General features: G+C 34.0%; 7 protein-coding genes across 7 annotated transcripts; 3 read left to right on the top strand and 4 right to left on the bottom strand.

Annotated features, from left to right (window-relative positions):
* Positions 1-158: 158 nt before the first annotated feature.
* Positions 159-626, bottom strand: NAEGRDRAFT_69746 (uncharacterized protein; the record flags this gene model as incomplete). The annotated part of the gene is made up of 1 exon (XM_002674991.1): positions 159-626. One exon carries the CDS (start codon positions 624-626, stop codon positions 159-161), a length of 468 nt encoding a protein of 155 aa, XP_002675037.1.
* Positions 627-2,549: 1,923 nt separating this feature from the next.
* NAEGRDRAFT_80433 (uncharacterized protein) lies at positions 2,550-5,180 on the bottom strand (the record flags this gene model as incomplete). The annotated part of the gene is made up of 2 exons (XM_002674990.1): positions 2,550-4,462; positions 4,515-5,180. 2 exons carry the CDS (start codon positions 5,178-5,180, stop codon positions 2,579-2,581), a joined length of 2,550 nt encoding a protein of 849 aa, XP_002675036.1. The 3' UTR covers positions 2,550-2,578.
* Positions 5,181-5,475: 295 nt separating this feature from the next.
* NAEGRDRAFT_69744 (uncharacterized protein) lies at positions 5,476-6,108 on the bottom strand (the record flags this gene model as incomplete). Its single annotated transcript, XM_002674989.1, has 1 exon — positions 5,476-6,108. The coding sequence occupies one exon, from the start codon at positions 6,106-6,108 to the stop codon at positions 5,476-5,478; it is 633 nt and encodes a 210-aa protein (XP_002675035.1).
* Positions 6,109-6,927: 819 nt separating this feature from the next.
* NAEGRDRAFT_69743 (uncharacterized protein) lies at positions 6,928-7,392 on the top strand (the record flags this gene model as incomplete). Its single annotated transcript, XM_002675069.1, has 1 exon — positions 6,928-7,392. One exon carries the CDS (start codon positions 6,928-6,930, stop codon positions 7,390-7,392), a length of 465 nt encoding a protein of 154 aa, XP_002675115.1.
* A 178-nt stretch (positions 7,393-7,570) lies between these two features.
* NAEGRDRAFT_58590 (uncharacterized protein) lies at positions 7,571-10,245 on the bottom strand (the record flags this gene model as incomplete). The annotated part of the gene is made up of 1 exon (XM_002674988.1): positions 7,571-10,245. One exon carries the CDS (start codon positions 10,243-10,245, stop codon positions 7,594-7,596), a length of 2,652 nt encoding a protein of 883 aa, XP_002675034.1. The 3' UTR covers positions 7,571-7,593.
* Positions 10,246-10,533: 288 nt separating this feature from the next.
* Positions 10,534-12,195, top strand: NAEGRDRAFT_69741 (uncharacterized protein; the record flags this gene model as incomplete). Its single annotated transcript, XM_002675068.1, has 1 exon — positions 10,534-12,195. One exon carries the CDS (start codon positions 10,534-10,536, stop codon positions 12,193-12,195), a length of 1,662 nt encoding a protein of 553 aa, XP_002675114.1.
* A 67-nt stretch (positions 12,196-12,262) lies between these two features.
* NAEGRDRAFT_50506 (uncharacterized protein) lies at positions 12,263-13,204 on the top strand (the record flags this gene model as incomplete). Its single annotated transcript, XM_002675067.1, has 1 exon — positions 12,263-13,204. One exon carries the CDS (start codon positions 12,263-12,265, stop codon positions 13,202-13,204), a length of 942 nt encoding a protein of 313 aa, XP_002675113.1.
* Between the last annotated feature and the right edge of the window lie 279 nt (positions 13,205-13,483).

Genomic DNA, 13,483 nt, shown 5'->3' with positions numbered 1-13,483 from the left:
GTAAATCATTTGGATTATTTCAAAGCAGTAGCTTGGCCGAAGATGTTGATGTTCGACCACCAACTAGTCCAAGTAAACGTAATTTACAATAAAGAGATTAATTTAAAGAATTTATTGGTCGTATTTTTACAAAAAATTTATTTACAAAATAGTAACAATTATTGAATATCAATTGATCTGGTCTTTTTCTTTGGTTCTTCAACTACTTTTGGAATAGTAACTCTCAAAACACCATGTTCCAAAGCTGCCTTGACCTTATCAAAATCAGCATTTGGTGGTAAATAGACAGTTCTACTGAAAGAACCATGTGATCTTTCAACACAGTGATATCTTTCATTATCTTCCTTCTTTTCCTTTTCAACATGACCACTGACAGTCATGGTTCTATGCTCTTCATCAATATCAATCTTTAAATCATCCTTTGTCATACCAGGAACATTACAAACAATTTTAACTTCATTTGCAGTTTCAGAAACATCAGTAGTTGGTTTAAATTCAGGAACTAATCTATCATCAAATCTATCAAATGCTCTCAAGAATGGATCATCAAAGAAAGTATCAACCCAATTATTGGTTCTGTGTTGTCTGGCCAATTGCTTATTATTGTGATGATTGTTGGAGCTCATTTTCAGATATTGCTTGTTTTGCAGTAGTGATTGTGTATTATTTGTTTTTTTTGTTGTGTAAAATAAGGATTAGAGTGTTGTGATTGAATTTATAGTCCTGTATCTCAAATTCCGAGGAAACTTTTTTGGAAATTTTAAAATTAAAATTTTGTAATTCCGTTTACAATACAAACAAATTTAGCTTGCATTCAAAAATGGTTTCCAACATGTTGTGATCTCGATTCCGATTGTGCTTTTTACGGAACTTCCATTGGAATTGCATCGCCTTGAACCAGCCATTCAAATATTCTAGAGACTAGAGTCACTCATTTGATTAAGGTGGTAATTGTACTATGGATCAGTTTCTATATCAATTCATGCAATTGTCCAACAAGTGTTAGGATTCAAATGATCAAGGTTCTTCATTCCTTGCCTATTTAATATTTCTCATTCACTCAATAAAGTTTACTCTTTATCAATTCGTTTATTATTCGAAACAGAACCATTTTCAAGTCAATCCATATCCACCAAATCAATTCCTCACTCATTCATATCACCTAAATGGCTCTTCCTCTTAACATAACAGAAAATGGCTTTAAAATTTGGTATGAAAAAAGACACGTGCGCAAAACAGCAAGAAGAAAACATCAATTATCAAAACATTCCGAAAAAAAAAATGCAACAACGAGTGAATCATGTTGGTATAAATAAAAGACACACGCAACAAACACAACGAGTCGATAACAATACGGAATATACAAATGGTAGGTTTATTGTAATGTGGGGATGATTATAATCATTATAAATGTTGTTTTAATTTTTTGTATGAATAATAGTAAATTTTGATGATGAGGAATTACCGAGAAGTGTTTCTGTGGCAAACTTTCCGATGGAAGGACATTTTGCTCAATCAATGAACCAAGAAGATGTGGAGACTGGAAAGAGTCCAAATACAGCACATAATCGTTCCGATCATCACAAGTCTTTCCTCAAGTCATCTTTTGAGTTGATTCAAGTTGTAGTTGGTATTTATGCCACTTTTATGGCCATGTCATCCTATCAAGAGCAAATTACTAGAAGACCTTACGGTGATAGTTATTTTAACTTTCCTCTATTTTTGGTGTTTTTACAATGTGTTTTAAATTATATTACTGCTTTTGGTAAACTTAGGTTATACCCTAGTGAACGTGGAAGAAAGAGTGTTGTTCCAAGATATTATTATATTGGAGCTTCATTGGCATACGTTATTGCCTCTAGTTCAAGTAATGCTGCTTTAATTTATGTTAATTACCCAACTCAAGTTTTGGCTAAATCTTGTAAAATGATTCCAGTTATGATTATGGGTATGCTAGTTGCTAAAAAACAATATTCCTTCTCAAGAATTGTTGCTGTCCTCATGACAACAGTTGGTATTTCAGTATTTATGATTGATAGATTTGGACATAAGCACAAGGAAGACAGTGAAAATGAGAACAACACTTACGGATTATTATTATTGATTGTCTCATTGGCAGCTGATGGTTTCACAAACTCTATTCAAGATCTTATGAGAACATTGGAACATAAGCCAACAAGTGATGACTTGATGCTTAATATGAATTTATATGCCAGTATTTTTGTTGGTATTGCTATGTTTTATACTGGTCAATTCTTCCCAGCAGTTGAATTCTGTATGAATCATCCAGAGATTATTCAACATATTGCCATCTTCTGTATTACTATGGCTCTTGGACAAATTTTCATCTTTTGGTGCATTGCAAGTTTTGGAACTCTTGAGCTCTCTATCATTACAACAACCAGAAAATTCTTTACCATTTTGTGGTCTGTTTTCACTTTTGGTCACCACATGTCTGGCGTTCAATGGTCTGGTGTTCTTATTGTTTTCATTGGTTTAATGTATGATATATTTGTTTCCTATCAAAAGCATAAGGAACACAAAAAGACTGGATAAAACTCATTGCTTAGTCGTTTATTCAACCATTCCCATCTTTTTTGTGCATAATTTTCTTAATTTCAGATAACTCATACAGTAATGAATGCAGCAAGTCATTGTCTATATGCATCTTATAGAGCTCATTCCTTGCAGTCAACCAATTAGCTATTTGATTTTGTAGGTTCTGACTGTTTTCTGACAATGCTGTTGCATTAACATTAGCTAAATTGAATACCAAATGATTAAGTTCTTGTTCGAAAAGTATTGTCTGTTGTTTGTAGGTCTGTACATTATATTCTACTTGTTTCATTGTCTGTATGATTGTATATTGCTGCGAAAATAGTAAGAATAATAAGGCTATTATAACAGTTAGTAACAGCCAGGCAGGTAAAGTGATGTTAGCAGAAAGATACCCTGGTATTCCAAACACAAAATTGAGAGTCTTAGTCATTAAATCTAATTCAATCTCAGGTGCTGGAGCAGATGTACTTGCAAAAGGATTTTCAGTTGCAAAAGCGACGGCAGTAGCCTGTGGTTTAACTTCTGAAGTCTTTCTCTTTGATCGTTTCTTTGTATCTTTGGTAGTTGCCTTCTTTTTACGAGGCTTTCCCTTTTTGAGGGAATGCAAATTACCAGCTGATTTGGCATTAGCAACAGCTTCCTTAGCTTGAGCTAACCAAACAGTTAAGGCCTGTTTTGATTCCTTATCACCAGCATCTTCAATTTTCCATCTAAGGAGGGATGATTTCAAAAAGTGAACTCCACTATAGATTTTAAGAGTGCAAGACTTTCCATCGATATCCTCGAAAATCCAATAGTTTTGAATTTTGAATGTATCACTGAATGGAACATCTAAACTACTAGATGAGGTTTGGTTGATTATTCTCTTCTTTCCTTTACAGAGAACAGCTCTTTCTACGCATTCAATTCTAGTACTCTTTGGCCCAAGGGAGTTATTAACTTTGGCTATGAAGGCCACCTTTCTCATCAAGCCAGGAGAACCAGCAAGTTTAACATATGAAGAATATTGTACACTTGTTTCTTCTCTGGACTTGTGATGTTCGAGTTGGAAGTTGGTATTATCTGATTTAAGCAAGAACCAAGCATCAAAAATACTGACTGGAAGTACTTCTGCGGCAATTTCTTTTGGTTTGAATTTGTCTGGATCAGCAAAGAATTCACCACCAGGAAGATCATTAATTCCAGTTATTTTCTCTTCCTCTTCTGGCAGCTGACATTCTTCTTCTTCTTCCTCTTCTTCTTGCTCTTCTCCATTTCCATTCGGAGCATTGTTTTGATTATTGTTTGGGTTGTTTCCATTATTGTTGCCATTATTATTTTCTGAGTTATCATTTGCTCTCTTTTCTTCATTATTTCCATTAGTTTGATTTCCATTTTCTTTTTCCTCACCTCCATTATTAGCTTTGCTCTTTGAGGCCTCTCCATTAGCTTTTGGTTGGGATTGGTTGGTATCGGCAGCACCTTTTGCCATAGATTCGACTGGAATATTTGTAACCTTATTGATTACAATTGGCTCATCACTCTCGGAGGTATTCTCTTCTTCTTCGCTTTCATCTTCTTCTTCAGTTTCATCTTCAGTTTCTAACTCTTCTTCCTCATCTTCATTGTCATCCTCTTCAGTGACATAGGAAGAATCGGTAGTGAGATTTGGTGGTTTGATGTTAGGAGTATTAACAGCTTGCAAGACATTATTAGCTGATCGAAGACTTATTAAAATGTTTCCTCTTGCCTTTGCATGCAATGAATAAAGGGCAAGTAAAACCTTGTAAACATTATCTCTGAATACAAACGATCCAAAAAAGTGTGAAGAACCATCTTTAAGGAAAATCTCAATAGCGTTAGGAATTATCATTGCTGTCATCTTTTTTTCAATGCTTTTAACATCACTGAAAGAAATAACTAACTGATAATAATTTGATAATAATTAATTACTAATCTACTTTCCAAATACTTACACAAATCTTATACCCAAAAATATTGGATGAAAAACAAATGTAATTTTGAGTAATGTACATTTTACCTTGTTGAGGCATTTTGCTTTCATAGTAGGCACACAAGAATGAATCCAATACTTGTTCCTCCTTACTGAGATCGAATTCTTTTTGTACAGATTCATTCAATTTCTCATTTACCTCATATGAAATGGTTTGTAAATCTTGAGGTGAAATCATTGTTTTAACAGCTAGAGGATCATCTACATCAGTTCCTGCTTGATTCTCATTATTTGTTTGACTCAACGTACTAGTATCTAAATTTGGTTTTGTTTCCTCAAGATCTTCAGATTCTGAAGATCTTTCTTCTTCTTCATTAGATTCTTCATCGCTATGGTCACTGTTATCCTCGTCACTATAATCCTCATCACTACTTTCCTCTTCTTCAATAATTGCATTTCTATTTGGAGTAATTTCGTCATGAGCAGTCGAACTTGAACTTTTAGTTAATAGAAAATCCTCAATCATGTTATCTAATTGTTTGGTTCCTTCTTTTTTAATAACCACAGGAGAGGTGGTTGTCGAAATCATTCTCTGATTGCCAACTTGTTTTGTATTTACAAAATTTTCCGTATCAACCAATCCAACACCAAAACCACTTGAAACAGGTTCAACTTTATCCATTGCCATCGCAATTGTTTGTTGAGTTCCTCCTCTCAAATTTGTTGTTGTAGTACAATTTACTATATTGTTTGTTGTTGCTGCTCCGAAATTGATACACTGATCGCCTTGATGGAGTGGTGATGTATTATTGTTGGGAACAATAGCTGTTGAAGTTGGAGGTTCTGTTTTTTTTAAATTAGAGGCAAATGAAGTGTCGTTGCTGGTGGCTGAAGAAGATACTTGGGTCGGATTTCGAAGCATGTCCTCAAATAATGGATCGGCTGTTCGACAATTCTGTGCGCCACTACTGATTATTAAATTACTACGTAGTAGGAGGTTCCATAAGAGTATTAGTATCATTCATTCCTTCCCCTTCTTGATTGAGGTGATGTTTCTTCTTCCTCCTGGAGAATTTACTGTAGTTATGCCGCGGTTTTTTACTCTTTGCCTTATTATCGTTGGGAGAGGATTTCTCTCCTTGCAGATTCTCAAATGCTTCATCGAGAGGGTTTGAAGCTAAAATTGCATTGAGGGTTGACAAAGGAACTGGTGATGAGCGAATTCTATTCTGCTTGTTGTGATCCTCTTTGAAAGTTACATGGAGTGAGAGTTTATCGTTTTGAAATGTGAATGCTGGTGAGGTTGGAGTTTGTTCACTACTAGTACGATTATTAATGCTTGGTTCTTCAGTGGTTAACGTAGAATTATTGGGTGTGGAGTGTCTTCTCTTTTTGAAAAAGCTTTTGAGTTTAGAAACTGTAGAGGGAGATTGTTCATTTGCAGTAGGACTTGCTTCTGATTGACTTTTGAAGGTAGAACTCTCAATTTCTGAGGCAGTGTTAATCTCCACAGGAAATTGTTCATTCTCACTTAGCATATTCACAGTATTGGTTTTTTGTGCAGTTGTTGGTGATGATTGAGTTCCCATTCGAAATGAATTGAGTGGATTAGACATTTTTTTGTTTTGAATGAACTCAATGAGGGAACCATCTAAAGACGGAAGGTTAATCGATTTGGTAACATCACACTTACTTCCTTTCGAATATATATACATTCTCGAAGATAGCACAGGAACTACTTGGTTAGTTGCTATTGGAGGACTTGTTCCTTTTTAGAGGTAATCTTTAAGTGGATAGCAACAGTCCCAAGATTACAACAATTTAAATAACCATAGCTTGATTTTCATTATCTGAATTGTGAAATGTTTAAAACTCTGCAACAATTCATAAAAGAAAAAACTCTTGTCCATATTTGAATACATTGATCAGTATCCAAAATAAGCCATTCATTTCACCATTCAATACTCTCCTTCAAGTGTAATTTATATTACAAATCTAATAATCTATATTGTTATGAGATATTTTGTAAACACCAACATCCATCAACTTTATATCATCAATTAATAGAGACAATACCATTCTCTGGTGGTCAAATAATATCTCTCTTACGGAGCCTTCAATGTTAATTGACTCTATGGAACTCCACTCCAGTAGGCAATCAACGAAGCCTTTAATGGATTGAGATGAGTCAGGCAAAAATCAACTCTCGTTGTTGCGAGAAGCAACATTCAAGTGGTTGTGATGTTCTATTATTTTTGTCTCTTGCAGTGTGTGGCTCGCTCGCTTGAATGACTTCTCTTTTAGAAGGCATCTACAGCTTGGCTTCATGAACAACTCAAAAAAAATAACAACAATTGTTTTTTCAACCTCTCTCATTGAGCTGACACAAATTCTTTAATTTATTATATTGCAGTAGCACTACGGAATAGAAAACAATGTCGAATCATATTAGAGAAGCTCAAGCATGGAAGGAAAGATGCGTTCACGAGGATAAGGCTGCTCTCAGTTTTATTAATTCTTATGTTTTGGCAAGAGAAATGAATAATTCTAAGGCTCCTTCAAATGTTCCTCCAGGATTTAAATCCCAAGGACTTCCACATTTGTTATCCCCTGTAGATAGAAAAAAGAATGGTGGTGACTTCTCTCAGCGATCCCAACAAGATGAAGATGAAATGTTCTCCACTAGATCTTCGGTAAAGTCCTATAAATCGAATAATTCAATCAATTCTCAACGCTCCAATTTGTCCAATAGGTCCAACAGGAGTGCATTAGATGAAGAGAGTAAGAAAAAAATAGAAATGCTTGAAAAGAGTTTAGACGAAGAAAGAAAAGGAAGACTGGAAGTACAACAAGAATTACAAAATTTAAAACAATTAATCAAAGAAAATTTAAAGAAGTAGATTTATTATTGAAACTCCTCGGAAATGTATTTTGAGGACTTGTGTAATTAATCTGTAATGTAATGAATTTGTAAATTAAACCATACCTACCTTTGCCCCTAATTTTCCCTTTTCTGTAAATTTTATTTCTAGCCATCTTAATGTGATTCATTTCATCATTGACTCTGCCGTAAATAATAATTCAATACTTAGAGATTTTATTTACAAATTACTACTAGCAGCAGTTCCAGACTTTTTAAGTTCTGGTAAATGTTCTGCTGCAGACCTATTCTTTCTTCCATCATCTAGTATTGAGGAAGGAATTTGAACAGACGATTTTGTCAGAGAGTCATTCAAAAATTGTTTTCTTGGATTGACTTTTTGTTTTGGAGGTGGTAAGTGACTGATAAAATTATCAAAGTTAAGAGATTGTGGTCTCATCTTCATTCCTTTCAATGCTCTATTACATGAGAGACATTTGAAAGCTTGACTAGATGCAAGGCCATCTCCATCCTTTTCAGTCTTGTTATCAAATGCTTGGTTTAGGTATTCCTTAATCCTTCTTATTTCATCGCTATCAGCCTTATCTTCGATCAACCTTTTCAGGAATTCGAGATCTTTTGCCAAAAGGTCTGCTGTGTGAGTATTGGTCATGGAAATTGAGTTTTCCAAGTCCTTCTTCAACTTGTTAAATAATGAATCAACATATTCTCTTTCAGCCTTTCTGGCAACAATATTTGCATCTGACTTGGTTTGATCCAGTCTATCAATTTGTTCCTTCTTCTCACTAAGTTCTTTAAATACATCTATCTTGTCTGCTTTCATCTTGGAAAGTTGTGAGAGTTGAGAAGATAAATTGTTCAAAGCATCCTTAATCTTCTTCAAATCAGCTTGATCAATTCCTGATGATTCAACCTTAGTGTTCGGTGAAGATGGGTTTCTGTCCTCTTGTGGAGAGAATGGTCTTTGAACGATGGTTGGTTGTTTGTCAGAATCATTCTTAAGCTTTTCAATCATGTTATGTACTTCCTCTCTGTCTGCCTTTTTCAAAACCATGTCTTCAATGTCTTTAAATTGTTGATGATTCGGAGTGGAAGCGATGTCACATTTCTGAGCAAGTCTATCTTCTACTGACTCTAATTGCTTGATTAGCTCTTGAATTTGATTATTCAAATCATTGGACATATCATGTGTTGTAATGTAATACATGAGCTTCTTCTCCAGTTTCTTCAAGTCCTTATTGCTAACAAAATCATCACTGCTTGATTCAGGTCTTTCGGAAGGAGTGCCTGTTCGGTTGTCAGTATCTTCCTTTTTCTTTTGGAATGGAGAGGTTGATGCATCCACTGTTTCCCTTGTATTCATGAAAGGTGTATTTGATTTTTCTGGTTTCTCTAATTCTTCGTGGTCATCAAAAAAGGCTGGTTGAGGTCTATTTTCCAAATCGTCGATTCTCCTTGTTGCATCAGCTAACCTATTTTCCAAGTAATCAATCTTTCCAAGTAATTCATTAATTGAATCAGTAACTGATGAATCCAATTCTTCAGTTTTTGGTGGAATGAATACTTTAACATTTTTACCTTCATCTAATTGAACGTCAAGCAAGCCTTCTTCATAAAGATTATCGGTGGATGTATTCTTATCTTGTCCCTTTAATTTTTGAGCCAAGTCCAGTTTTTTGTTAATAGAATTGACTTGATTTTTGATACCTAGAATTTGATCCAAAAGCAAATCAACATCATCCTTTTCCTTCTTCTTTGCATCATCCAATTCTCTTTGCAAATCATTTAGTTGTGACAATAACACTCCCTTTACCCTAGAAACTTGAGCTCTATCCAAATCATTTTTAACATCATAAACATTGTACTTGAATGGATCAACAACACCTTCTGTTTGAGTGTCTGCTGAAAAATTAATTCTATGATTAGGATCTGTGACAGCTGCTGGAGCAAAGTTAATCTTCTTTTGAGGTGATGATGGAGGTCTTTCCTTGCTATCTTTGAGATCTTTTCCTCTTTTACCTGATGCTGTAGAGGTAGGTCTACTCTTTGGTTTGTTGGAAGTATTAGTATCAGTATTTGACATGTCATCTGTTGGTGAAGCCTCGTCATCAAATTGGGTTACCTTACCATGTTTTGGAAGAGACAAAATCACTGATTGCAAAGTACTATTATCTTCATCATCTGCTGGTTTGTAGAGTTGTACAGTTTTTTCAACCTCAGGGGTACTAAACACCTCAACATCTTGAATGTTTCTCTTGTTCTCTTCTGGAGTAAATGGTCTTCTGTTGGAACTACTTGTAATGTTTCTTTTTTCATCATCTGAACTAGTGTTTGTTGGTTGAGGAGGTATTTGACTCATTGTTTGCATTGTCTTTAATGCATCTCCAACTAATCTCTTTAACTTGTCTTCGGATTCTGAATTCTTATGTTTTAAATCTTCATTTTGCTTCTTTAAATCTTGTAATTGTTTTTCCAAATCACCGATTTTGTCCATTAAATCCTTATGCCTCTTTTCATGTTTCTCTGCTTCTGTTTTAGCATTTAGGTCGTTCGTTTCCTTATCACCCATCTTTTCCTGCTCTGAAGCATCTATCTGACTTTTCAGCTTTTTAGCTTTTTCATTTGCATCCAAAGCTTGCTTTGCAGCGTCCGAGACTTTATCATCAACAGAGCTAAGTTTTTTATCTTGTGATGAAACTTTCTTAATAATTGTGTTCAAAAGCTTTTTTAAAGGAGCATAAGTCATCAATTCATGTTCCAAACCATTTGGAGAACAAAGAGTTCCCCAATCCAATTCATCTTCCGGACTTGTAAAACCTTCACCCCCTGTATTGTTTGATGATGAGGGAAGTTGTTGATCAGTATCAGTCATCACGCCAACAATACACTCGTTCTAATTTTTTTAAAATGTTTCGAGACAACTTAACGGCAGAATAATAACTGTAGTTTTAATTTTGGCGGGATGCTCATTTAAGGATGAAGAAAGAAACTTCTCTCAAAATTCGTTGCTTAAATTTTAACAGACACAGTCAACTTGTAACTTGTGAACAATCAGCTCAAAACAAGCTAAGAAATTGAGAGGTCAAACCACAAATCCACAGTGTGTCTTGTTTCGAATTTGTAATTCGTAATAATTTATATAATAAAACTCTTCAAAAAAATGGCAATGCAATACAGTAGGAGGATTCTCTTCACTCTTGTTGTGCTACTGCTGATTGCTTGTATACTCTTCGTACAAAGCAGTGCTGTCTTCGGAGAAGAAGAAAAACCAGCTACAGAAAAGAAACCAGAAACCACACCACCACAACCTGTAAATACAAGTAACGAAAGTAGGCAAGAATCGGTGAATGTTTTTCTCATAACTGCAACCATGCTGGTCATCATCTTTGCTACTTATTTCTTTCTTCAATTTAAAATTAATTTTCTTCCCGATAGTATAATTACAATAGCTATCGGAATGATAATGGGTTTAGTTATTAGCTACTTTGGTATTGAAAGTGGAAACATTTTTAAATTAGAAAGTGACATTTTCTTCCTCTTTTTACTTCCTCCTATTATTTTCGAGTCTGGGTATAATTTATCAAAAGGAAACTTCTTTGGAAATATTATTAGTATTCTATGGTATGCAATAGCTGGAACAATTATATCTACATTAGTAATCGGTATAGGAATTGGAATATTTGGGATAATACCTTGGATTGATTCATTTGCATTTGCAAGTCTTATTTCTAGTGTGGATCCTATTGCTGCTTTAACAGTATTCAGTGGAATTAAGGAAGACTTTGGGGAGAAGAGAACTGGTAAAATATCTATTTTAGTATTTGGAGAAAGTACATTGAACGATGTTGCAGCAATGCTTTTATTTAGATCCTTTGATACATATGCTAGATTTCCATCAGCGAAAACCATTTCATTCTCTTCATCCGCCATTAGCTTTATGAACCATTTATTATTGTCATTCTTTGGATCTTTAATTATTGGAGTGGTGATCGCTCTTCTTTCTGCATTAATCTTTAAATACCTCCAATTTTACAAATATCCTTCATTGGAAATTACCCTAATGGTTATCACCTCCGTTCTCCCTTACTTTTTATCTGAAGGTTTGGAATTATCAGGAATCCTTGCTCTGCTATCATCCTCAATTGTGAACAGTCACTATACGAGACTCAATTTGAGTAAGAAAACTAGTATTACCATCGATCAGGCCCTAATGATGTTCTCATACATTTGTGAGACAATAGTATTTTTATATCTGGGATTAGCAACATTTACTTACACTCATAGATTCCACTTTGGAATGATTTTCTTGGCAATTATTCTTTGCATTTTAGGAAGAATTGCAAATATTTTCCCAATTACATACATTCTCAATAACTTTTTCGATGCCAAAATATCTAAAAATTCACAACTTATATTGACATGGTGTGGAATGCGTGGTGTTATTTCTCTTGCCCTTGCATTGAGTCTTACTGAAACAGAATACAAAAATACCATAGTAACCACAACTCTTGTGGTCGTGTTATTGTCAATTCTCGTTTTTGGGGGAGGTATCTCACCACTTATCAGATACTTGTATAGAAATGACACTGAAAGCAATAATTCAAACACTCCAACCAGAGAAATTCCAACACTGGACCACAATGAGGAAGAATCATCCATTGACAAGTTAGATAAGGAATACTTTTTACCATTCTTTACAACCAATGATCCAAATAGATCAGAAGTACCAAGTAACAAGAAACCAATAGTTCAAATGGCAGAAATTCTTAGTGATGAATCCGATGATGATTTGGAAGTTTCAATTAGACCATCCAAAAATTAATTATTAATTTAAATATTATTTATATTAAATATTAAATAAATATTGCAAATAATTGATTTTCAAAAAAATGTCATCACAACATCCCTCCATTAATCATCGAATTGTTCTCCATCCAAACAGTGATGAAGATCATCACATTGTTGACATGGAAGATAATTCCGAAAACTCATCATCAGGTCTTGAATCACCACTTTCCAATTCTGATCCCTCTAATCAATTTGATAATCACATCACAATGGATAATCAAAACAATACTCTACGAAAAGAACTCTATGAATCTGTACATTTTACCAATAGGATCCTTCTGATAGAGGGAATTTATTCCTTCTATCTTGATGATTCGATATTCGTTCTGGGTCTCAGAGTTTTCCAAAGTATGCTCATGTACTATTCATTTGTTCATTCCACCCAACCAACCATCCTCGGTAGAGTCTTTAAGAATATGAATTTGAAGAAGAAGATTTCTCTCGTGCTGATCATTGTTTTACCTCTCCTCTATATTCATATTGCAAATTATGTGAGCAATGAAAATTACTACAGACGTTCAAAACTCTACAAGAAGGAGAATGAATACTTTGAATTGATTGACTTTTTCGAGCAGGAAAATCTCTTCACTAGTAAGAAGAAGATTTTTGATAATGTTAAAGTTGGAGTTTACTTTCCAGATCAAAATATTATTGAAACAGAACAGGATCAAATTATTGAGAAACACTTTGATATGAAATTCAAAACGAATCAACAAGAAGTGAAGCAAATTATGGATATTATTTTACAAAAGAAAGTATATGAAAGTCAACAAGCAATTAGAATTGATTCGGAATCTATTACTCTATTCGATAATCATCCTGGATTATTTGTTATTTATTTGTGTTTATTCGATATAATATTTGCCATTATTCAAGTTTCACATGTTACTACTTTGGCTCAATTGATGAAACTTTTAAATAATCCTAATAATAGTTATTTTAATTCTAATGGTAGTGAACAGTCTTCTGATGAAGAAAGCTGAACATAATTATTAATATTTATTATTATAATATTCATCATCATAATATTTATTAAATATTATATTTAAAAAAATGTACAAATTGATTCTTAGAAGATCATTGCAGAAAACTTGTTGCTGCAAAAATAGGTTTAGCTTGATGGAGTGTGTACAGGCTCCGAGGAGGAATTATCATCAAAATATTAAATTATGTTCCGATAATATTATTAGTAACAATGCACTGATTGAAAGTGCAAGAACAATCTATTCAAATATAATTCATAATTGGAATAGAGATTCTAT

The sequence above is a fragment of the Naegleria gruberi genome, assembly GCF_000004985.1.
Source record: "Naegleria gruberi genomic scaffold NAEGRscaffold_36, whole genome shotgun sequence".
Classification (NCBI taxonomy): domain Eukaryota; phylum Heterolobosea; class Eutetramitea; order Acrasida; family Naegleriidae; genus Naegleria; species Naegleria gruberi.
Note: the sequence above shows the minus strand (reverse complement) of the source record. Positions and strands in the feature narration are given on the sequence as shown.